Source organism: Dacryopinax primogenitus (genome assembly GCF_000292625.1).
Source record: "Dacryopinax primogenitus strain DJM-731 SS1 chromosome Unknown DACRYscaffold_7, whole genome shotgun sequence".
NCBI lineage: Eukaryota > Fungi > Basidiomycota > Dacrymycetes > Dacrymycetales > Dacrymycetaceae > Dacryopinax > Dacryopinax primogenitus.
This window is the reverse complement of record NW_024467204.1, coordinates 780239-802899: the sequence shown is the minus strand read 5'-3', so window position 1 is coordinate 802899 and position 22661 is coordinate 780239. Positions and strand designations below refer to the sequence as shown.

General features: G+C 53.9%; 8 protein-coding genes across 8 annotated transcripts; 2 read left to right on the top strand and 6 right to left on the bottom strand.

The window, feature by feature from the left end:
- Positions 1–85: 85 nt before the first annotated feature.
- On the bottom strand, positions 86–796 carry DACRYDRAFT_21741 (uncharacterized protein). Its single transcript, XM_040772530.1, has one exon. The coding sequence runs from the start codon at positions 771–773 to the stop codon at positions 408–410; it is 366 nt and encodes a 121-aa protein (XP_040629672.1). The 5' UTR covers positions 774–796; the 3' UTR covers positions 86–407.
- On the bottom strand, positions 790–2443 carry DACRYDRAFT_21740 (uncharacterized protein). The gene is made up of 4 exons (XM_040772529.1): positions 1918–2443; positions 1723–1859; positions 1544–1669; positions 790–1494 (listed from the first exon to the last, which is right to left on the bottom strand). The coding sequence occupies exons 3-4, from the start codon at positions 1548–1550 to the stop codon at positions 1139–1141; spliced, it is 363 nt and encodes a 120-aa protein (XP_040629671.1). The 5' UTR covers positions 1551–1669; positions 1723–1859; positions 1918–2443; the 3' UTR covers positions 790–1138.
- Positions 2444–4126: 1683 nt separating this feature from the next.
- Positions 4127–6473, bottom strand: DACRYDRAFT_21739 (uncharacterized protein). Its single transcript, XM_040772528.1, has 4 exons — positions 5692–6473; positions 5450–5643; positions 5261–5395; positions 4127–5184 (listed from the first exon to the last, which is right to left on the bottom strand). The coding sequence occupies exons 1-4, from the start codon at positions 6140–6142 to the stop codon at positions 4609–4611; spliced, it is 1356 nt and encodes a 451-aa protein (XP_040629670.1). The 5' UTR covers positions 6143–6473; the 3' UTR covers positions 4127–4608.
- A 4791-nt stretch (positions 6474–11264) lies between these two features.
- DACRYDRAFT_21738 (uncharacterized protein) lies at positions 11265–12413 on the top strand. Its single transcript, XM_040772527.1, has 4 exons — positions 11265–11764; positions 11813–12041; positions 12096–12230; positions 12275–12413. Exons 1-3 carry the CDS (start codon positions 11716–11718, stop codon positions 12154–12156), a joined length of 339 nt encoding a protein of 112 aa, XP_040629669.1. The 5' UTR covers positions 11265–11715; the 3' UTR covers positions 12157–12230; positions 12275–12413.
- Positions 12414–13057: 644 nt separating this feature from the next.
- Positions 13058–15121, bottom strand: DACRYDRAFT_26161 (MFS general substrate transporter; the record flags this gene model as incomplete). The annotated part of the gene is made up of 9 exons (XM_040774278.1): positions 13058–13178; positions 13233–13545; positions 13635–13728; positions 13785–14143; positions 14204–14317; positions 14377–14560; positions 14609–14668; positions 14719–14858; positions 14923–15121. Coding segments are annotated over 9 exons (1584 nt in total), but the record flags the coding sequence as incomplete, so codon positions are not given.
- Positions 15122–17314: 2193 nt separating this feature from the next.
- On the top strand, positions 17315–17830 carry DACRYDRAFT_106830 (uncharacterized protein; the record flags this gene model as incomplete). Its single annotated transcript, XM_040768346.1, has 3 exons — positions 17315–17416; positions 17464–17639; positions 17734–17830. 3 exons carry the CDS (start codon positions 17315–17317, stop codon positions 17828–17830), a joined length of 375 nt encoding a protein of 124 aa, XP_040629667.1.
- A 491-nt stretch (positions 17831–18321) lies between these two features.
- DACRYDRAFT_106829 (TPR-like protein) lies at positions 18322–20353 on the bottom strand (the record flags this gene model as incomplete). Its single annotated transcript, XM_040768345.1, has 2 exons — positions 18322–18345; positions 18398–20353. 2 exons carry the CDS (start codon positions 20351–20353, stop codon positions 18322–18324), a joined length of 1980 nt encoding a protein of 659 aa, XP_040629666.1.
- Positions 20354–20388: 35 nt separating this feature from the next.
- Positions 20389–22229, bottom strand: DACRYDRAFT_115756 (uncharacterized protein; the record flags this gene model as incomplete). The annotated part of the gene is made up of 6 exons (XM_040770073.1): positions 22090–22229; positions 21627–22041; positions 21434–21570; positions 21260–21383; positions 21155–21210; positions 20389–21106 (listed from the first exon to the last, which is right to left on the bottom strand). The coding sequence occupies exons 2-6, from the start codon at positions 21963–21965 to the stop codon at positions 20389–20391; spliced, it is 1374 nt and encodes a 457-aa protein (XP_040629665.1). The 5' UTR covers positions 21966–22041; positions 22090–22229.
- Positions 22230–22661: the final 432 nt, after the last annotated feature.

Here is a 22661-nt window from a genome sequence, read left to right as displayed (position 1 = left end):
CTTTCTAGAATTTCATGGGATTCCTGCAGCATGTGGAAAGCTTTGGCATACTGGGACTGCACGGCAAGGATATTGGCGAGACTTCGCAAGCATTGGGCAGTACCAAGCCGATCACCGATGTCGTCGAATGCAGCTTTCGCTTCGTTCAGGTGTTCTGCGGCATGGCCATATTGCTCCTGTACCCAGTTAGATACGAAAATGATGCCAGGAGATCGGTGGCATGGATTACATCTTCAAGACGAGGTGGAAGAATTTGGCGCTGCAATATATACAAGAATACTGCGTTGATGTTACCAAACTCTGTCGCGAGCATGCGGACGACTTTGCGACTGCCTTCCTTGCCAAGTTCAGTTGCAAGCATCGCCAGCACAATAAAGTACTGCTCTATGTCTTTTAAACAAGTTCCATCAGGGGGGTGCCGTGAGAGAATATAGTCTCGAATTGGCGACAGAATCCGAATTGTCTCCCCTGTCTTCGAAGGCCAGCCCAGTTTGGAGCAAGACCAAGGTTGTCCCAATTACGTTCTTTTCCATCGACGATATCATTTCGGCCAGATTTTCAACTCTCGCTCCATTTAGCAGGAGACAAAGGGCTGCAAGCAGTGGGATGCTATAGAGCTCATCGACCATCAGTGTAGATTCGAGCGAAAGTCGGATGGATACTTCAAGATTGTCCACTCGCCCATTTCCTCCGATCTTGACTAATCGTGTTGCCTCACGCTCGTATGCGGCCAGCAGAGTAGAAGGCGGCCACATCTTGCCTTGGAATGCCATGAGATGGATCGCCAGTGGAAGTCCATCCAGTCGTTCCAGCAGCTCATCCAATTTATCATCCATCTTCTTCGAGATCTGCATCCAGATCTGACGCGCCGCTCCGAGTGAGAGCGTCGCCAATGGGGGTAGGCCGTCCCACGTAGCGCCGTCAGGCGGCAGAGTCCCTCTCATGGTGATGATGAGTGAAAGTCCTTGTATGGCTCCAAATCTCCTAAGGAATTGGGCCATATGCTGCCTGTCCCTCTGCGCAGTCGCCTCAAGATTGTGGAGCACGAGGAGAGCGCGGCCGAGGGAAGCAAGATGTGCTATGACGGCTGGGCGCGTGTTGGCGTCTTGTCGTCTTCCGAGGCGTGCGGCCAGGGCATTTACAAGACCTTCTTCAGATACAATGCCTTCACAACTGAGGAAGCATATGCTTTCTCCATATCGTTGCTTGGTGTTCTCATCATTGATGGAAGCAAGTGCGACGGATGTCTTGCCGATTCTCCCACACCAAGCAGGGGGACTCGACAGGGTTTCTCTTGGAGGAGGAGCTCAATAATGGAGGCCACGAGCTCCTCCCTGCCGTAGAAGGCATCTGGCTTGGGTGGAACATCGAGAACAAGTGGCGTTGGGGGACTAGACCAGGATATTGCAGCAAGTCCGAAGAGCCTGGCTACTTTGGTGATGCAAGTGACCCAGCGGGCATGCCCCTCTGACTTAACATCGTGATTCGCATTTCCTTGATAGATTCAGCGGCGGGACAGCAATGGATTTCTTAATTTGCATACCACGCATTGCAGCCTGAGAGAATCAAGTTGTCTGTGATACCTCCTAATCTTTTGCGCTACCGTCTGAATGTCCATGACTATGAGCGTTGACGAGGACATCTGGAAGAACGTGTTGATCCCAGATACCTTTCTATGCAGTTTGAATGTGTGACGAGGCAGTTAATTGAGTTGGGGCTGACCTGGCAAGTGTCGTGATGATACAAGTCGCACTCTCATCTGCCGGGCCTGCAGGTGGGAAACGCTTGAGGACCTCTTCTGTAACACAGGTAACTTTGAGAGCCAATCCTCTCCGATTGTCTTCCATCTCATCGAGCATCTGGTGCAGCATTGTATCTTAGACAACCGGGGGGGAAACCTGAGAGGGATGCACGTACCTGAGCGATGCCTGCGACCTGGGTCGCGGCGTCTTTGAGCATTGCCTTGATAGGCGCTAGTCACGCAGTCGCACTCGCATTCCAGCTACGCCATGTCGTGTCAAAAGACGCCTTGCGCCCACTAAATACAGAGGCCAAGGATGTCATCAGAATTGTAGCAAGAACAACAACGTTGATTGTTCTGTTGATGACCAGACCGGGTAGGGATCGCTGAGCGCAAGAAGACTGAGGGAAAGCGGGACACAAGATGGCGCTCTGAATGGTCCCTTTATCCTTCTAGTACCGAAGGGGCGCCGGAATTGCGTAATGATCAAGGTTATAGAACACGTTGCATGGGCGTCAATTTCTGGGATTCAGAAGTTGAACCTCTGTCGTTCAGCCATTCAGCCCGGAAAAGGACTAGAAGGTGCCACTAGAATATTGCAGAATACCGCTGTGAAAGGGATTATCAGGTTGCATGCGAAGTTCAGGTGACGGGAGCCAGCGAAACGGTCAGTGAGCAGACGACATAGTCAATATCCTTTGCGCAGAAGCGGGGGAGCGGACGGATGATGAGGCTTCCTTCGAGCTCTTGTGAAAAGGATCAGATCGGATAAGGCTCGATCGGATCGCACCGTCTTGGCAGAAATTGTCACGTGACATACCTAGGGGAGGAAAAGTCGGTTGGGTTTAATCGCATCCTGATCAGTTGACGACAAAAATGGCAATGTACGCTTTGCACGCGAGTAATCATCTGTCTTCGAGAAAGAATCGACGTTGATCGAATGCCGAGGGCTGATCCAAAGATCACGAGGCTCTTTTTGGTCGGTGAGATTGGGTGCGTCCGCAAGGAGCATGCTTGGACTTTGTGATGCAGTGACAATATCCCGCACATTGATGACAGCGGTGGGTATCCTTCCCACCCTCTGCTGGCCTGATGTAGCAAGATGTATCGCGAAGTTCATTAGTAATGTTCGAGCAAACTGCCTTGATCTCACGTTCTACGTATACCGAAAGAAGATTCGCTTCACCGCCGTTCATGGACAGTTCTGGGAAGATCAAGGTCTGATGAAGCATTTTCAGCGATGTCCGAATAGCTCTTCCAACACCCAAACGCACCTTCTCTGAAGGGGAGCTTGTATATAGCCAGTAGGAAGTGCGATTGTTTCAATAGGGCCAAGCTCTCCTCAATTGTTGTTTGCGCCTCCACCCGTTCCGCTCGTGTATGAGCAAATAGAAGTTGTGAGGTGCTTGAAGGCTCCGGTTTAGCACCGGTGTACGGAGAACCTATTGGCTCACCATCTTCCGAGCAACCAGGGAACTCGAGATGTGAAGCCTGGTGCTCATTTCTTGTTCTATAGCACGTTTGACCCTGGGCAGCGTAACCTGGTTCTTGCAATTACCGGGATCATAGTATAAGCAGATGATGGCGCTTGGAAGCCCAATATGGGCTCGCTGAGACTTCCGCACTACATTGGGGAGGATATCGAATTTTCGTTGTGCTCAGTTCATTGTCAAGCAGATTGTATCAGTGCAAGTGCATATAAACAGGCCAGTGCAAAACCGCTATGCGGTATCTGCCTAAGGCGTAACAAGGGGATTCCTGAGGTGCAATGGTCAGAGACTCGAGACACGAGCGCTAAAACATGTGCAACCAGATTCTGCTTCCATCACAGCCACATCTCCTTGGCGGAGCCTGATTGACATCACCGACTTCCCACGTCCGAGGAGCCGATTTCCGAGGCGCAATTTCCGAGGGGCCGAGGAATTCCGCATTCTTCGACTAATTGTCTCTGACTCGCGGGAAACGACACCATCCATGAACATCACAAGCGCCCACACAGGTGGATCCATTACCCTTCGCGTTCGCTGATGAGACTCGCTTCGGTCATATTTAGTGAAGGAAATAGTCAGCTGGATCAACAATATCGGGGTCTCAAAATAGGGCGCGTGACACGGTGGTGTATCATCAAGAGCGAGCCGGCGTCTCCCGTTTGGAATTGCTCAGCAGCTTGGTCACAAGCGCCCGATAATCTGCGGGGATGATCACTGCTTGGCTTGGTGGGGCAAGATGTTCCCAACGCATTAAAATTAGATTCACATACGGTTATCCTACAGCGATATTAATTCCCCTTCTATTCCGGACCGAACCGCCTGGTGTCCATCACCCATAGGTCACAAGATGAAGGGGAAAGGTATGTAGATATACTAGAGTATGTCATAGGGATGGATATAGTACGCAGTTATTTGAGCAGTAGCAGTAATGGCAGTGAGAACAGGAGCGTGGATAAGCCACCGCCGCACGTGAATGACGACAGACAGGAAGACATAAAGGACACAATGAAATTATAACGAATTGAGGAGGGTAGTGCAGGGTCCGGTTTAATGATGATTCGTTAGACGCATGGAGTAAAGGTGCAGCTGGTGGAAAGAATAGTGCGATGCAGATGAGTTGATGAAAGCAGATGAATCAGCTCGGCTCGGCAGTGTCCGGTCGGATCGGGTCCAGCATGCATGTGACATCCTGTCTCGTCACCAACCGGTGCAGATCTGGCCATTCCCAAACCAAATCCGCATTCATCATCGGAGAGCGAAAAAAATGCAAGCGCCCAAGACGAGACAACAGTGACTTAGGCGATGGGTCTATCAGCGCCAACGCTGCTTTCCATAGCCGAACAACAATCACGATGTCGATCGGTGAGAGGATACGCATCAGCTGCTTTCCGCAACGGAAACAGTCGCGATGGGCGGTGCGGGAGGTCCATCGGCATGGTCCTGGTCCCGTTCGACATCATACTCGTGCTGATGCTGATGCTCACGCGGACGGTCACGATCGCGATCTTCCATTGGCTCGTCGCGCGCATCACTTAGCCGGGGTTGCTGTGGTTCGGGCGTGGCTGCAGGAGAATGCGAAGCATACGAGATAATTGCGGCGTGCGCGTAGACAGACGCCGAAGGGGCATAGCTACCCCTTGGCTCCTCACGCTCGAGCTCCGGGGCGGCATATACGGAAGGTGCCATCGGCCTGACCTCCTCGATCTTGGCGTACTGTTCCGGCTGCGCGTAGGCAGGTGCGGGTTGGGCGTAAGCAGAGGGCGGACTGGGCTGTGCAGTGACGGAAGGGGTGTGTGCGCCGTGACCCGTGACGTACGGCTGCTGCGCCGGCTGCTGAAACTGGGACTGGCCGTGAGCAGCCTGTTGGGGCCGGTAATGTTCGATTAAGGGATCAATCTTATGCTTGCGAGAATGGTACTGCGTACGCCAACCGGTCGCGTCGTACTTGGGGTTCTACAATGAGAAATGAGGTCAGCATATATGGATGTCTCACCCCGGATTTCTGCTCCGGCTAAAAAATGGGACATACCGAGAGCGCAAACTGCTTCCAGTCGATTCCACCATTCTGGGCACGCGACGTAGTCGTGGCGAGGTAGGCCGCAATTTTGTGCCTATCATCGTCGGTGAACTTGCCCTGCTTGCGCGCGGGAGCAGCGTTCTGCTCCTATTGAGGCGGTCAGTAAAATTGATACTGTAAAAGGCTGGAACAACAACGTACGTGGGGCATCATTTTCATAACCATGCCGTCCGTGCTCGTGAGAGAGCGAGGGGAGCTCTTGCGATCCTCCTCGAGCTCATCCTCCTCGACCATTGACCGAGAACGCTTGAGCGGCCGCTGTCCGTTAGGGGTAGCATAGCTTTGCGCAGACACGGGTGTGTGTGTGTGATGACGTTCGGGGAGCACGTAAGGTTCTGTAAACGTGTCAGGACGCGTAGGCGGTCTTTGGAAAGAGGACTCACGATGCTCACGGTGGGGTGAGGGGGGAGTCGCGGGAGCGTTAACGTACTGGAGACCCATGTGCCTGGGGTACACCGCACCATTACCATTTGTCAAGCCTTGGTTGTACGCTGGCAGCTGCTGAACGACGGGGAGTGCCTCTGAGGCGAGCTGCTGGACGGTAGAGAGCACGGACGACGCGCGATCGGATGGAGGCGAGTCGGAGAGGCTCGCCTGACAAAACTGACGCGTTTTGCTCAGTCTATCCTCGATAGGCCTGCACTCCTCTTCAAGAAGACGCGCAGCTTCGAGCAGCTTATCCGCAGCTTCGCGATAGTTGGCTGCACGAGAGCGGTAGAGGTTGAGGGACTCGCGGTCAGCGCGTAGTTGCTCATAGTGCTGGTCAATGATAGTGAAGGACTCGCCGTCGGGGCGGGTAATGACGGCTACTGGGGGAGTGTTGTGGTCGGACATGGGGGGAGAGGGTGGTGGTCGGCGGAAGGGGTAGACGGGGTGATGCCGAATTATAGAAGATGAGTAAGAGTGAGACGTATTGACTTGATGTGAGTAGGGTGTGGTCGCCAGCGCAGAGGATGAGTGGGGAGGCGATGAAGGGATCAGTCGACGATTACGGGATTGTTGTGACGTGCCGGGGTCGAGTTTAATACCTCTGAGTGATAAGGAGTTGAATCGTGCGAGAGTCGATAATTATTCGATTTTTTGATCGAGACTGAATTATGAGGTAGTGGTAGGAGAAAAAGAGATAAGAGAAGGGATGCAAAGGTTGAAGAGGAGGTCGAGGAGGAGATGGTGGTGGTGAGAAGACAAGAAAGTAGGTGAATGACCGTTGTCACGGAGGCTGAAGAAACGGATCCAACGAAGGACGAGGCGCGTGGCTTCATATTCATCAGCCGGCTATTTCACTGTTTGTCACATCACATCATACAATCCACGTGGTCCCATAGCGATCATGCACATTACGTAACAACCCCTCACCCCAGTCAGCACCGTCGCCCGTCTCACGTTTCCAGACAATGCACTGCGTACGACCCCATACAATCCGCTAGACATTGTTTTTCCTCGCCTATTCTTTTAGCTGGTCAATATTGATAATTATTTTCTTCATGGGCGGCTGGCACAACCCTGACCATCGGTCAGCCCATGCGTTTGCTGATGCTACTCACGCCGCGGCACTTTTAATTTATGACACAAAACACCGCTGCCAGGGGTCCGTATTCTGCGCCTTCCGATGCCGAATGTACCAATGTCTAATTATCCCTGAATCACGCCTCTGAGTACAATATTTTCCCCATTTCTCCCGGAATAACACCAAAAACTCTGCCATCGGTCTCCACTCTGCGCGTCCCTTCCGTCGCCATGCGCCCCTGACAACGATCAGAGACTGAGAACCCGACGGAACTGAACCCTATCCACATTCACGCCGCAACAACACAATAATTGCAACCCAACGAGTGTACAAAAGAACAATCGACATAACCTGCAACCATGCAGCGCCTCATTGCTTCTTGCTTCCTTGTAAACAATTTGACCACGTATCCACAAGGTATCAATTGTCAATAAATACCCCGTAGACATTCCCCAATTTAACATTGGTCTCCTCAATATTACGTTCGATCGAACTCAGTGCGTAATAAACGCACGCTATTAATGACAGCTCAATTCCACATAGCACAACGCTACTTTTGTCAGCCAAGCTCTCATGTACACCTGCCTCGCAAGGCGCTGTCCTTCCCGTCCTAGTTCTGTTCCCCAGAACAGTACGGGACCAGGCCGAGGGAGAGCGCTCACCGCCTCAGGGTTCTCCCATCTCTCGCATCACCATCTCTATCTCTCGTTCCATCACGCGCACTGAAAAGGCTGGTGCCGACCGCGGTAGCGCAGCCCCATCCGGCTCCCTTTCTTCATACAGCATGTACAACAGGTCGCACGCACCACAGCTTTCATCTGGAGTTCGATCCCCTTTCGGCCCTGGTCATCCTTCTTCCTCTCCCGATGTGCAATGCGCAACACCAGCACGATGCACTGTATTGGATCTGGATCTCTCCTTCTCACATGGTTGGTCACGCAGGTACGCCATGCTTCGGCCCGTCTGATGACAATAGTCAGGCCGACCTCGTCACTCAGCTCGGCGGCGCGCCATTACCGAGCACAATTCTTATCACATAATTCCCATACAGCGACATGTAATTATCGCCCAGCGGACCTCGAAACGGTCAATATCATCCTTGCTCCCGGGAACATATCAAACCGGATAACAACAATCACCCACTGTCGACATCCCATACATATCCACACATTGCCAATCGATCTATCGCACCAGTTGCCGCCCACCTCGTGCCCGACGCGCATCACCTCCCCACCCAAACGCGCGCTAGATCGCGAGGTCATCGTACCCTGAACCTCTGATCCGGCCAGCATTCTGCTTCTGCACAGGTCATTGATACATATCCTTCCTTTCATCCATCCGTTCCGCTCAGTTTCTCCAGAGAAACTGAGAAACAGCAAACGATGCGCCCAAAGCGGTTGCAATCAGATCACATTACCGCTGCTCGCCAGCGCCGAGGTCCGACCTTCTTGGGGCTGTGGCTATCCTTCTCCAGTCCTATCCCTTCTCGTTCTCCGAGCAGGGCGGGCGTGGAGGGATGGAAGTTTCAACGTGAAGTGCGTGGAAATTTAGTGGGAGGAAGACACGGGACAAGTCCGAGGGGTTGGAACATCCGGGAAGGCATTTTAGAGGCGGTGAGACTCGTGGGTGCTGACTGGTTGCTCCTCGGAATTGTGCCGTTTAAGGAAAGGATATCTGCCACGCAAGTGTTTGTATGCCAACAATCACACCGCCTCTACTGGGTCATCACCAACAATGAACGTTGCTGGCCCCTCACGAGGTAAGGGCGAGGCATCAACGCCCAACCCACCTGGCCAATGATAGGGGCTCCCGACCCTCGGCGTAGTATTTTCCGAGTTTCCCCATTCCAGACAGCTCTGATGTAGCCACGAAATGGGATGAAACATGATTGGAGATATTAACACTTCCTTTCGGGTCAATGTGCTTCGCGAAGAACAGCGCCTTTTCAGGGCTTCGGAGATGCTATCGGAAATTCCTCGCTGACATGTACGCCGCCAACACCAACCTGTCATTCGGGTAGATGCTGCCATCCCATAGTTGTCAATATCATCGCACTCTTATCAGAGTCATGTCAGCCGCTTAGAACAATTCGAGGAAAGGCGCGGTAAGCCGAGTCATTTCCGAAACATCGGGGAAGGCAGTCAGGCAGCTGGGATCGGTGCCTTCATTCCAAACTTGAGACGGGCCCACAGCAATATCTCTGAGGTGTGGTTGGTCTTGTCAAGGCGTGACAGCCTGAAACCGACTCTGGCAAGGGGATCGTTCCAAGACTTTCCATATAAGGCTATGTGCAACCACCTTACGTGACGCGCATACTCCCGCGTCAACTCCGTCACACGACCGCAAATCCACCGAATTAACAAAGAGTTGATGAAACCAAACCGTCCCCATAATTCAAAACCGGACCAGGGAAAATGGTGCTGTGCATTGAATGAGGGTTCCTGATTCAGAACAATAAATGCAATGAATACTGTCTCAGGGCTTCTGCGCCGGGCTGTGTCGGTCTTTTCACGCAAGCTCCATTCAAGTCCACAGAATGTGTGTAAGAAGCCCCACATGCCGCGTTGATCGCGCGATCAGTAATATGTGTAAAGTGCATGTAGCCGTACAGGAGTGTTTAGCAACCCGCGTCTTACTGAGCCTGTGGGAAGTGATCAGGTTGCATTGATTACCGACAATGCGTACTAATCAATGATTGGCCTCAAGTTGGTGGCCGACCCAGGGAGGCTGGCAAACAGTATGGTACTATATATATCTTGGCACGGAGGTACAAAAATAGGGAATGTTTGTGTACGATCGTTGCTGGGCCAGAAGCAGGCACAATACGATACAGTACTCTACAGAATTCGGCGTATGTGCGAGAATGCGAGTTGACCGGAAACACGTCCAACGGTCGTTATTAAGGCACAGAAATCCGAAACGAGAAACGTTTGTATTTGTGGTAATTCCGCGGGCTGAAAACAGAAAATGTCCATCATCGGGTTGTTGACCGGAAACCAGAATGCCATCGAAAACTTGTGTCAATGGATGTAGCCGCCGAAAGACAGGGAGGGCGTCGTCGGATCCCAAGCTCGAACAAGATGATCCCCTGACCCCAGGAGAAGCACAAGCGAGTGATTCTCCGAAGTTGTTCTGTTACCCCAACCAGAAACAGTGCGTCGATTATCGGCATACCACCTGGGCAAAACTTCGGACTTCTGCAATGAACACAGTGGCAGCTTCGACCGTCATCTGACGATGTGTTGACAGTGCCTCCTGGCCCGGAAAAGAAGAGGAAAAAATCGGGCCAATGTATGGTCGACCAGAAAGGGAGAGTCGTTCAGTTTCCATCGTCTGACCCGTCTTCGACAGTCGTGCCGACCGACGAGGACAAGTTGAACAAGCGGGGAGTGTAGTGATGAACATAGCCCAGAAAGGGAACGTTCGCCATCGCCTCCTTGTTCACATGTGGCCCAGAAGCGGAGGCCACTACCTGCTCGTTCACGTTCAGAGCCCAAAAGGGAGTGCATCGCATCTATTGTTGGACCCAACCGGCTAACAGAACGAGATAAGGAAACGATACAATGACATTCACGTACATACCATACGTTCTCAACCAGGAAACACGTAGAAGGCATAGCAAGGGAAAGGAGTGTGCTTACGCAGCACCGAATCCCGCCCTGGCCGAGGGCACTAGTCAGCAACATCCAGAGATGAGCCAGCGGAATCCTTCGCGCTCATCTACATCAGCAGGCTGATGAGCTCGCCACTCGCCACCACTCCATATTCAGCAGGTTGCATCGCCAATGCACGTTCGCGCCCACAGCCTGACACTAATGCCAAATCCCGTGTGTACGATTGAACCCCAACCGGATATCCAGCTTATCAGCGCGACGACCACCGCCGCCGATCAGGATGGCCACTCATGGGGAAACCCGCCTCCTAGGGCCTGTCACATATCCGCCGAGAGCAGAGATGCACATCTCCTTCAGGCCAGGTTGTCTTATCAGCAGCTTAACACCGCCATCGTGTGTCAGCAGTAATGCTTGGAGACGTTCACTTGCTGTGGGAAGAACGTAAAACCTGTAACTGTGGACCTGCTTCCTGAGCGTCTCGTCCAGGTAACGGCCGGCTATGCTCGAACTGCTTGGACATGGCGAGAGACGACAACGAGTGGTTTGATCCTCTGAAATTGTCCGCAGCGGATGAAGATTGACAGATTGTTGAGTCTGTTCGGGATCCCGCCGATGGGTGATGAGGTCTGCAAGATGCGACAAAGTCATGCCCTTGCGCCCATGGCATAACCCTGCAGAGCAGAGACTGCCAAATGCGGTGGGACAACAAGAGCATGACACCACTGTCGCACTAATAGGCCTTAGAGACGACGTGCGTTGGATGGGGAGAACGTATAGCCTGTAACCCTGGCCGCTTCTTGGGCGTCTCGTCCAGGTGAGGACAGGCCAGGCTCGAGCGGCTTTGACCTAGCGAGGATACTGGCGTCGGCATTCTCGAGGCGCAGGCAGCGGAAGGCGACTAGTCCTTATTGTCACGCTTGTCTGTTGTTGGAAGGGGAGAACGGGTAACCTGTAACTGCAGCGTTCTTCTCTTGGGCCTGGGTCATGGCCAGCGGCGCTCGAGCGGTGTCAACCAACCAACGACGGACGAATGGCTTAGTCCTACCTGGAGCGGAAGACGCCGCCGCTGAGTACAGAGATCGCGGTATCGATCGTAACGGGATAAGATACAGTAGACGGGTCCAGTACTGTCGTTTTCAAGATCGGTCAAACGAGATACGATAAGTCGGCGAGGAAGACCTTCGGGCCGGCTTGTGGATATCGTAACACCACGATCGACGGTCATCGCAGGGCCTTGGAGACGTGGATTTGACAGCCGTCGGAGACCCAAGGCAGCCGTGAATCAAATGCGGTCCCTCTTGTCTGACGCCTTCCTGCTACCCCGTGGAACCGCACCTTGGAGTGGGAGATGAGCTACGCCCCGAACCCCATGCAGCGACTCACGATCTCCACCGTCCAAGGACCCATCCACTGTCCAACTCACTCATGCACCCTCCACTGCCACCGTTGCCGTCACCGCCGGCGCCGTCATCCCAGTTCCAGCCCCAGAGCCGGATGCACGAGCCGAAACCACCCTCTTAGGCCTTGCGACGCGTGGAGGGAGCTTGAGCGCCGCTGCTTTGGGTCCTATTTCTGGCAGTGCAGGTTGGAGGTACAGCTTGACTGCGTTTGCCTGGCGTATTGGTCAGTAGTGTTTCTTTCCAAGCCAGAGAGAGGGGGGGGTTACCTTTGCTCGCAGGAGACTGGAGGGTACTGATTCAGGTGCACAGATGCCAAATAGCAAATAACGGGACCTCCCCGCCGAAGAGGGAGCAAGCACAGGGAGGTCATAAGACAGCGCCGTAACATATATCCTTCCGAGCTTCTCGGGTCAGCTCGTCCACACAAGTAGCAGGACCTACATACCTCAGACTCGAACGAGAACCCCGTGTCGTCTTCCGCTTCCCCCTCTTCGTCGACTTCCTTCTCAGCCCGATCCCGCTCCTTCGACTCCCTCGCCCAGGCTTCGCTCACCACTCCAGCAAGAACGTTCGCCCAGTCTCGCTCTTCTTGTTTCCCGCTCATGCCGTGGGAAGCGTAGGCGATGAGTTCCCCCCCTGGGAGGAGTAACGCTGCGAGGGTGAGGCCGAGAGGTGGAGTGTCGGAGTCGGACGGGAGTGCGGGGGAGGAGTTAGCGGGGTCGACAAGTTGTTGTAGGGCGGATACGATGGAGGAGAGGGCGATTGTCTTCATTTTCGCTTTTTTGTTGGGGAGTGAGGAAGAGGAGGAGGAAGAGGAGTGAGAGGGGAAGTGTGCGCCACTCTGGTCAGGGTTGGTTGGCTTGGTGATGCCACACGGTGTTATCTCGGAGCGGAAGGGAAGCAGCGAAGAGCAGAAGGGGAGACGCAAGATAACAGAAGCAGGAAGAGGAAGCAGGAGCAGAAGCAAGAAGTACAAAGGTGATGACGTAGACAGATCCCTTTCTTAGGCACATAACCAGATCCCAGCATACAACATCAGTCCAAGTGCATCAAAGGAAATGCGATTTCATTCAAGAGCTGTTGTTGCAAAGCTCACATCATCAAATATCATTAACTATCATTTCGCCCTCAATAGATAGCCCTCCCCTCCCCTCCCCACTCTCCGCTCCCCCACCTTCCCCATTTTCCCAATTGACAATAGTTGACCACACTGGCGTGAATTCATCGACTACATCGCCGCCTTCCCATACGTCTCAATCGGCAATAAAAGCATAAATATACTCGCCACGACAAACAATGACGCTGAGACGAATATCGGCGCCGAGGCATTCGTCGCCCCCGCGTAAATCCTACCAAACGCATCAGGCTGTTTCCCACACATCGTGAGTACAAGAGGGACGCACTTGATAATCGGCGCCATCAGTCCGCAGATCCTGTTAAAGCAGCTCGCTAGTCCATCCCCAGTGCCCCTATGCGGCCCCGGGAACACCTCCGGCGTATAAGCATACAATACTCCATACATAGCGTTCTCCGTCAAACTGGTCGCACAGTTCCAGCCGAGTATAGCGGGCTCCGTCTTGGCTGTCGTGAAGAGGAAGAGGAACAACCCGGAGAGCACGGTCGACAGGGCCATGGCGAATTTCCGCCCGCCGAACGCCCATTTGCCTTTCCATTCTACGAGGACGCAGGCGATGAGGGAGCCTGGTATGCCGAGGACTACGCGAGCGTCAGCGAGCTGCGAGAGTGAGCGAGAGAGAGCGAGAGAGAGAAAGAACAGGTGGATGAGAAGTGGAAGGCGGACGTACTGGAGAAGATAGCATAATTCCTATAAGTGGTGTTAAGTGACGTATCGCCAAACGCCGCACCCGCATTAGTCAAATACAGGGTGACAAACCCGTTCTACCAGAACAGCCTCAGCGCACGCTCAACAATCCACACAAGACAGACAGACGTACATAGAGCGGGTAAGCAAGTCCCAAACACCCCCAGATGAAGATTACCAGACTCGTGTTCACCGCCAGCCTGGGAGTGGAAAACAGCGGCCTCACATGGCCTAAATCGAATGTCGTCATCCCTTCCTTTACGCTCTCCCAGGCGCTCTTCGCCGGCAGCTGGGGCTCGTCCCCCAGCTCCGCTCTCACAGCGCGTTGCAAGTCCTCGACCGTTAGGTCCAAGGTGACCCGGTTCACACGCGCAACATGTTGCAGGACGGCGATCGCTTCCTCGTCCCGACCCTTAGCGATCAGATACTTGGGCGACTCTTGCATGTCGAACACGAAGTAGCGGAAGACAAACATGACGAATGTGAGTGCTCCTGCAAGCAAGGACTACGGCATTAATATGGGTTTAAGTTGTGTGGGATGGAAGGACACACCGAGAGTGTAGAACGTATACCTCCAACCGGGGTTCTCCTCCCTCGTACACGTCACCGCCGTCGGATCACACGAAAACCTAATGATAAAGGGCCATGCCACCAAGCTAGCCAAGACTATGCACCCCGTCAGCACTTCCAGCTCGCAGCCTAAAAGGCAGGAAGGGGGCACGTACGCTGGCCCAAACTCCACCAAGCGCTGAGCAGCGTCAACAGCGGCTGGTGGGACTTGGGGATAAACTCGAGGAAGAGCATCCCGTCTACCGGTAGGTTGCCGCCTACACCAAACCCGATACAGCCGGAGAGGAAACAGAGTGCGACGAGCGTGGGGGAGGCACCGGCTGCGATGCCGAATACACCCTGTGAGGGGTGAGTCTCTGTGAGAGGAGGTGGGGGGAGGGGGCGTACGGCTATGAACAAGGTGATGTTCCACGAGAGCCTGCGGCCGATCACGTCGCTCAATATTCCCTGTTTTCGTCAGCTCCCGAAGCGAGAAAAGGGGAACAGGAACTGCGCACCCAGGTCGTCGCACCCAGGATAAGCCCGACGTAGAGGGAGAGCGTTGCGAACTCTACGTGCAGGTTCGTACTGCCCGCAGGGACGAGTTCGCGCTGTACTTCAGGGAGGATGATGGCTATCCCTTGGAGCCAGATGTTGTCTACCCCCAGAGAGGTCAGCACGAGGGTGACAAGAGGAGGAGTAGGAGAAGGGAGAGCACGCACCCGCCATCCAGCCCCACCCACTCAAGACAAACAGATACCACTGATACCTCCCCATACCGATCTGTCGTTGGAGGACATCGTTCACCACCAGACATTTGAGCTCGTAGGCCGTACTGATTCCTTCGCCCTTTGCGCGTGCGAGAACGTCCTCATGCGCCTCGAGAGCGTCTTCGACCGCTGCTGGCTTTTCCTCTGCAGGGGCTTTCTCGGTGGACATGGTGGATTGGAGAGGAGAATGAGAAAGGGGGATAAGACCACGAGGATGGTGATACCCCCTCTAGCGCCCCCAGCATTTCCGCATCTGTCTATATTTTCGTGCCCCTATCGGTGATTGGGCTACAAAACGCATGCGGACGTTGACGTTAGATCGGGGGAGTGTCGTGTGCATGTGGGTCATTCTATGCTTCTTTTTCCCCCTTGTCGTAAGAAAGAAGTTTTACGCCCTCGAACGCATATGACACACATCGGAACTCTTTGACAGCCGACCGGCGTATCCCCCGTTTGCAGTTTGCCGACAACACGTGGATGCACGTGTGTGCCTTCCACGTCCCCCTCCGTTTCCGGCCGAGAGAGAGCATCGTGTGACTGAGAGAATATTTAATAGATAGAGGATGAACACTGTCAGAGCAAAGAGTATCAGGATGAGACAGGTCAGCCGTTCTGCGGGCCGGGTGACCGATCATACGTGTGCTCTGGACGCGATTGTTATGATCGGAGATACGGCGCTTCTTTATGCGGGTTATCACGGTGTAATCATTCCATCCCTGAACTTCTTGCAAGCGATATCGCTATCTCTTCTCCCATTGTCCACGTGGACGAGAACCAGTGACTGCAAACGATTCACTCACCTACCTCATCTCATACATATCTACGATGATACTAACCATACGCCGCTCCAACCTCGGACCAAGCACGTTCTGTACGCACCTCCCTCCTATCCCACAACACAGTACTAATGCTTTCCAGTCTCTGTGAGGTTCATGACAAGAGAATAGCTGTGATGGAAATGCGATGGAAATGCGATGGAGCTGTGGAGGTTGAAGATGTTAGAGCGAGGCTGCCAGACCTCTGTGTCAACTTTCTTCCGTCCGATCGCGATATTCCCATATACGACGATTCATTGTCCTGCCGCTCATAGCCCCCACATCGCCTGACCGCTGTTCATGGCTGGCACGCCTCTGCCTGCTCTGACCTCGTCAACGGAATTCCGTCTTGTTGACAAGGAGGCCATCACGGCGTATCACCAGTACTGTCGTACGCTGGAGAATTGGAGCACAACTCAGCCGAAAGCACAAACAAGTCCAACCGGGGCACCACCTCTCGTCGCAGCTCGCGTTCTATGATACTCGCGTCTCGTTCTCTCGGCCGATGTCAGGCCCGTACTTGTCCGAGGGGCGGGTGGCCCTTGCACAGCTGTACTATGGCAGGTCGATACTGTCGTGTTAGCCGTTCCTTGAGCCTCTGCGGTTACTTGTTAGGCTCACGATTGACCCAGTCAGACGACCTCAGACGACTCCCGCTCCTAGCGAGCTCCCAGCGAGCTCCCGTCAAGACCAGCTTGCGATGATACGGTCGAGCTGTATAAACAATCTCTTGAGGCAACCCCAACAGGCTACAAGGCGGGGAAAGAACTGGTTGGTCCGATTGTGGACTTGCTATCACAGCTCATCTCACGTGTACGTGGACAGACCCGTAACCGGAATAACTATCGATGTACCTTAATAGGCGCCGTAGATCTCAGGGCCACGAAGAACCGTCTTGTCGACCAATTCGAATTCTCGTTCGGACCTTCGAACAGCACTCCGAGGCTCGCGTTCTTTCCTCTCCATAATTCCTAGCTCCTGGCGAAAGGCTACTCCCCACCGAAGTAGCGCACATCGTTCCCCAGGGTTTATTCACACGAATACCTGATTTTCCAGAGGGACGCGACAAGGGGTGCACGTATTCCACCCCAGCATCCTGGCGGAGCTGTATTTCTTTCTGAAGCGAAACCCTCCTGCAGGCGTCGTCCCAGTGCTTTCTCGCTCGTCGAATCGGGTGCGGCCTGCCCTTGGCGGAGAACAAATGAACCAGCGGTCAAATCTCTTACTGTACTGATGCAGGTAAATTTTCATCAGTTGTGGGACGACCTTGCGATTTCTCTTGGACCCACGGTACTGTACCACCTGGATGCTTGCTCTGCGGTTCTCGCTTGGGCTGACTTTGAACTATCAGGCTCAAGCTAACCAATATCGACTGTGCAAGCGCGACAACCGTTTGGTCCTAGGGGCGATACGAACCCCGGTCACTTTTACCACGACCAACCCAGCGACGCGGCCTGTCCCAAACCCGGAATTCTTGCGGCTACACGCAACCTGTGCCCGCGTCGCACATCCGTTGGGCGCAGGCGCGTATGTCGATCGTATTCTACGCTTGGGCAGAGGCAGAGAGCGTTGAGTCGGTGCGCGCTCTCGATGAGCCGCACACTCGTCACTCTTCGTCCCAAATATCTTCTGTGCGTATCTTTTTCTCCCTCCTACACTCCCTGCTGATTTCCCCCAGCCCCAACCCACAGTCCGCAAGTCGACCTCCCCTTCACAGGACCTGTCCCCTTCGCCTATCTCCCTTATTCAAAATGTCTCGACCCTTCACCTCAGTCCGACGCCACACAACCCCAAGCACAGGCACAAGCAGAAGATTTCGCGTACGGAGAAGACTGTAAAGGCTGAACTGTGTTGGTACGGACATTGTAGACGTCGCCCTGTGTGCGATACGAATGGTGTATCTCTCTGCACTGCCTTGGGCGTGCAGGTACTGCTGATGCATGGCCAGCAGCGGAAACGACAGCGATCATCGCAGCGGATTTGCACATGAGTTCCTGTCGATATTCGTTGTCGAAAAGACCGTGGGGGAGGCGCCGAACTCGTAGGTGGAGAGTGTGGGGCCGGGAGTTGGGGGCGGGGGATAAGGGGCGAGTGGGGAGACCTTGGGGATGAAGGAGGAAGGTGTTGATTGGTGTAAAGGAAGAGGAGGCGTGAGCTTTGAGCTCTGACTACGACATGCGCGAAAGTTTCGCGGTTGGGATGTGCGGGTGGGAGCTGGTTTGACAATTGGGGTGGGTTGGGTTGAAGGGCCGAAAGACTTGATGGGGTCTCAGCATGTTGAGCGAGTACATCATGTTAGCACCTCACCGCTCCATTTCTAAGTGGCTCCCTGAGACAGACACCATCTTATTCTTGGCACCTCCTTCCTTGAAGAACATAGGTATATTCTATTCAACCCACTAGCTGAGTGGTTGTGAAGAAAACTAGCGAATAACCCTGCAGCGGCTTTCAGTGTCCTCTGACGTCTAACTAGTCGTGTTAGACCCGCGGCCTATAGTGGCATCATCCACTACTTCCGACCCAATACATTACGACATCAAACAGACAGTACGCTGAAGTACTGATTCACACTCGTCATTTGGACTGTTACTCGAGCCCCCCCTTTGACTGACTCGCCTTCTCGGCGTCTGTGTGTAACTTCGCCAGTGTTGTAGTGCACTCTGCCACCCGGGGATGAGCCCCATGCCCTCGAATATCTCCCTCGCGTGGTATAGCATGTGTCTAGCCTCCGGTATCTGGCCCTGTTTCACGAAAAGACGTGCTAGGGACTGCCTGCAGCTTGCCAACTCCCATTTGGCTCCAAGGTGTTGAAAGACCTCCTCAGCTTCTTGTAGCATACTCGACACTTCGGTGTACTGAGACTGATCGACCAGTATATTAGCGAGAGCATATATACACATGGCAGCACCGGATTGGCCGGGAATGGCGTCGAACACCGCCCTAGCTTCCGTGAGCAGGGTGACTGCCTCCTCGTACCGCGACTGTGTGCGAAAGATGGTGCCAAGATCCCACAGGCACTGCGCCGCACCGAGACGATGTGGGATGGCGTCGAACGCTGCCTTCGCCTCCGTCAGCACAAGAGCTGCCTCCTCGAACCGAGATTGCATGCGAAGGGCGCCACCAAGATCCCGGGCGCATTGTGCGGCACCAAAACGATCTGGGATGGCCTCGAACGCCGCCCTCGCTTCCATGAGCAGACCGACTGCCTCCTCGTACCGCAACTGACTACGAAGGAGGTTCCCAAGACCCGACAGGCATCCTGCCACACCGAGACGATATGGGATGGCCTCGAACGCTGCCTTCGCTTCCGTCAGCACAAGAGCTGCTTCCTCGAACCGACCCAGCATGCAAAGGACGTCACCAAGATCCTGGGCACATTGCGCTGCACCGAAACGATATGGGATGGACTCGAACGCCGCCCTCGCTTCCATGAGCAGAGCGGCTGCCTCTTCGTACTGCGACTGACTACGAAGGATATTGCCAAGACCTGACAGGCATTCTGCCGCACCGAGACGATGTGAGATGGCGTCGAACGCTGCCCTCGCTTCCGTCAGACGTACAGCTGCCTCCTCGAACCGACACTGCATGCGAAGGATGTCGCCAAGACCCCATAGGCATTGCGCCGCACCGAGACGATGTAGCATGGCGTCGAACGCTGCCCTCGCTTCCGTGAGCAGAAGAGCTGCTTCGTCGTACCGAGATTGCATGCGAAGGACGTCGCCAAGATCCCGGGCACATTGCGTGGCACCGAAACGATCTGGGATGGCCTCAAACGCCGCCCTCGCTTGCGTGAGCAGACCGGCTGCCTCCTCGTACCGATACTGCCGGCAAAGGATGCCGGCGAGAGACTGGGCGCAGTGCGCTGCACCGAGACGATCTGGGATGGCCTCGAAAGCTGTCCTCGCTTCTGTCACGATTACCGCCGCCTCCTTGAGTCGCGACTGTTTACGCAGGATGTCTCCGAGCATCTGCAAGCATTGTGCAATGCCCTTTGCCTCATCCCGAGTGCGGTGCACAGAATCCGTGTCCTGACTGTTAGTCAAGCTACCGCTGCCTCCCGAGCCTCTCCACCTTCGCAACGTGGCAATGCTGGTTCTAAGAAGCGGACCGTAGTCGCCATATCCCGTGGCCACTGCATAATGGCCTAGGGATATACTTGACATGCGGCAAACGTCTAACGTGAAAACCAGCGGTATTGTCCGCCAAAGATGTAACAAGACGGCATTGATATTGGCGAACTCTTCAGTAAGTATCTGGACCATGTCGGCGCTGTTTTCGTCTCCGTACTCATGCGCTCGATTCGCAAGCCGCATGACGAATTCCCCAACATCTCTCAGTTGCCTCTCACTGGGAGGATACTGGGCTAGAATGAAATCGCGAATCGGCGAAAGAATTCGAATTCGACCGCTCTCTTGGTACGCGAGTCCAGTGCGCAGTAGCACCAACGACGTCGCTGTCACGTTCCGTTCCATCGACGGGATCATCTCTGGTAGCGATTCGATCTTTGCTCCACTGGGTAATAGGCAAAGGGCCGAGAGCAACGGCAGCCCTTCCGGCTGAGTTGACATCGATCTTGAGTCAAGGGAAAGTCGGATCGAAACCTCTAAGCTGTCCAATCGTCCAGCTCCGTCGGACTTGACCAAATTGAAGCTTCGCGCTCATACGCTGCCAGGAGGGTGGAGGGAGGCAGGTCGATCCTTTGCAATGCCATCAAATGAATCGCTAGCGGAAGTCCATCCAGTCTCTCAAGCAGTTCGTCCAATTTCTCGTCGCTCTTATTTGAAACCTGCTTCCAGATTTGGCGGGAGGCGTGAAGAGGCAGCTTCTGAAGGGGCGGCATAGTATCCCATGTGAGGCCCTGGGCAGGCTGCGTGCCTCTCATAGTGATAATCAATGAAAGTGAGGGCACGCGACCGATTCGTCCGAGTAGTTCACGAATACGCTGCCTATCCGACTGTGTTGTCGTCTCAAAATTATCCAGAGTGAGGAGGGCGCGGCCGAGCGAAGAAAGGTGTGCAATCAAGGCTGTTCTAGTGTTGGAGTCCCGTTCGAGTTTGAAGAAAACGGCAAGCGCGTTCACTAGACCTTCTTCAGAATCGATGCCTTCACAGATGAGGAAGTAGATATGCTCTCCGTATCGCTCCTTCACTTGCTCATCGTTCATCGCCGCAGCTGCGACCGACGTCTTTCCAACTCCTCCTGGGCCAAGTACAGGCACCCGGCAAGGTTTATCTTGAAGGAGGAGCTGAACGATTGACCCTACCACTTCATCTCTGCCGTAAAATGCCTCCGGCGTTGGGGGGATATCGATCAGAGAAGGCCTGCTGCGCAGTCAGGCGGGAAGTGACGAGGCGAGAAACACGGCATACCCTTGTTGGCCGAGCGATCGCCCGCTCGCATTGTTAGATACATCGGTATGAATCTCCTGGTTCAACGTGAGTACCATAGGTCGCACTTGTTATGCATTTACGTACCACGCACTGGAGCCGGAGAGTATCGAGGCTCTTATGATACTTGCTGACCTTTTTTGCTCTCTTCCCCGTCATATCACCCTTCTTTGTGCCTGAACGAAGAAAGGCGTCAATCTCAAACACTTTACTGATCAGGCACGTTAGGACATGGGATTCAGGCGCATACATATTACGCACGTAGCAAGCGCCAGAACCACCTCTTTCGCCCTCTCGTCTGCTGGGCCATCAGGCGGGATACGTTCCAGGATGACTTGAGTCACCCAGGTGACTTTCAGCGCCAGTTGTCGACTGTCATCCTCCAGTTCTTGGAAGGTCTAGTGAACGGCCAACGCGTCAGAAACTGACAAGATGTGGAAGTGAAGAGGCGCACGTCGGCGATACCGGCAACCTGAGTCGCCGTGTTCCTCAGCTTCTCCTTGATGGGCGCTAGCTGTGAGGTCGCGCGTGTAGTCCAGCGCTCCCATGTCTCTTGGAAGGGCACCTTGGAGGTACTCATGAAAGATACGACAAAGGTGCTGGAAGTCAACAGGGGGGTTGTACTGATTGTCTGGTTCGCTGGATAGTAACCGGAATCGAAGAGTCGAGGGGTGAGAGGAATGTTTAGGACATGCTGGGTTATATCCCATCTGGAGCACAGGAATTGCGTGCTCATCGATGTCGGTCCACGGATCTCCACTATTGCACGAAGATGATCCAGACCGCGAGTCATCGTCCAAAACCGCTCGTCTTGATAAAAGTTCGGGTTGCATTGTTTGCACTAAATATCCGCTAATTCCTTTACCATTCTAGTGTTGTCAGATGAACACCTCGTTCGTTGTGATGATGCTGCTCACCTGCGGAGGCTCGGGAATTCGGAGATTCTGGGCACCATTGTCTCATTACAACCCACTTAATCCTCATCCGAGGAGGTAAACATTCCATCATCCCCCACACCGCCTGCCTCTCATCCCTGCTATCAATGCGAGGCATTGTACCAGGTTACAGCAAGCGCATCAAGGCTGTGATAGATCAGAAAGCAAGTCCATGGATCGACGTCGGCGACAGCTCTTCTTCGGAGACGTTGCCTTGTCAAGCCTTGCACCGTCAGATTGCTGGCGCAAAGAGGGGCGAAGAAGATAGCTTTTGCGCTGTTCTTGATACCAGGATCTGGGTGGATGTGGATTGCAAAATGGGGTAGAAATATGGCAAGCAAGCGAGGGAGTAGAGTATCTTGACAAAGACCACCACGACCTGGGACACACAAGATCTCCGTGTGAGCATGGTCATGACGCGTTCTCTCACGTGACCTAAAGTGGGTGACTCTATTTTTCTGAGATCGATCGGCGATCGATCACCATCGTACAAACGGACGTGATTAATATTGTTATAATCCTCAACCAGTCGCCCAATATACAACGTCGTTGCT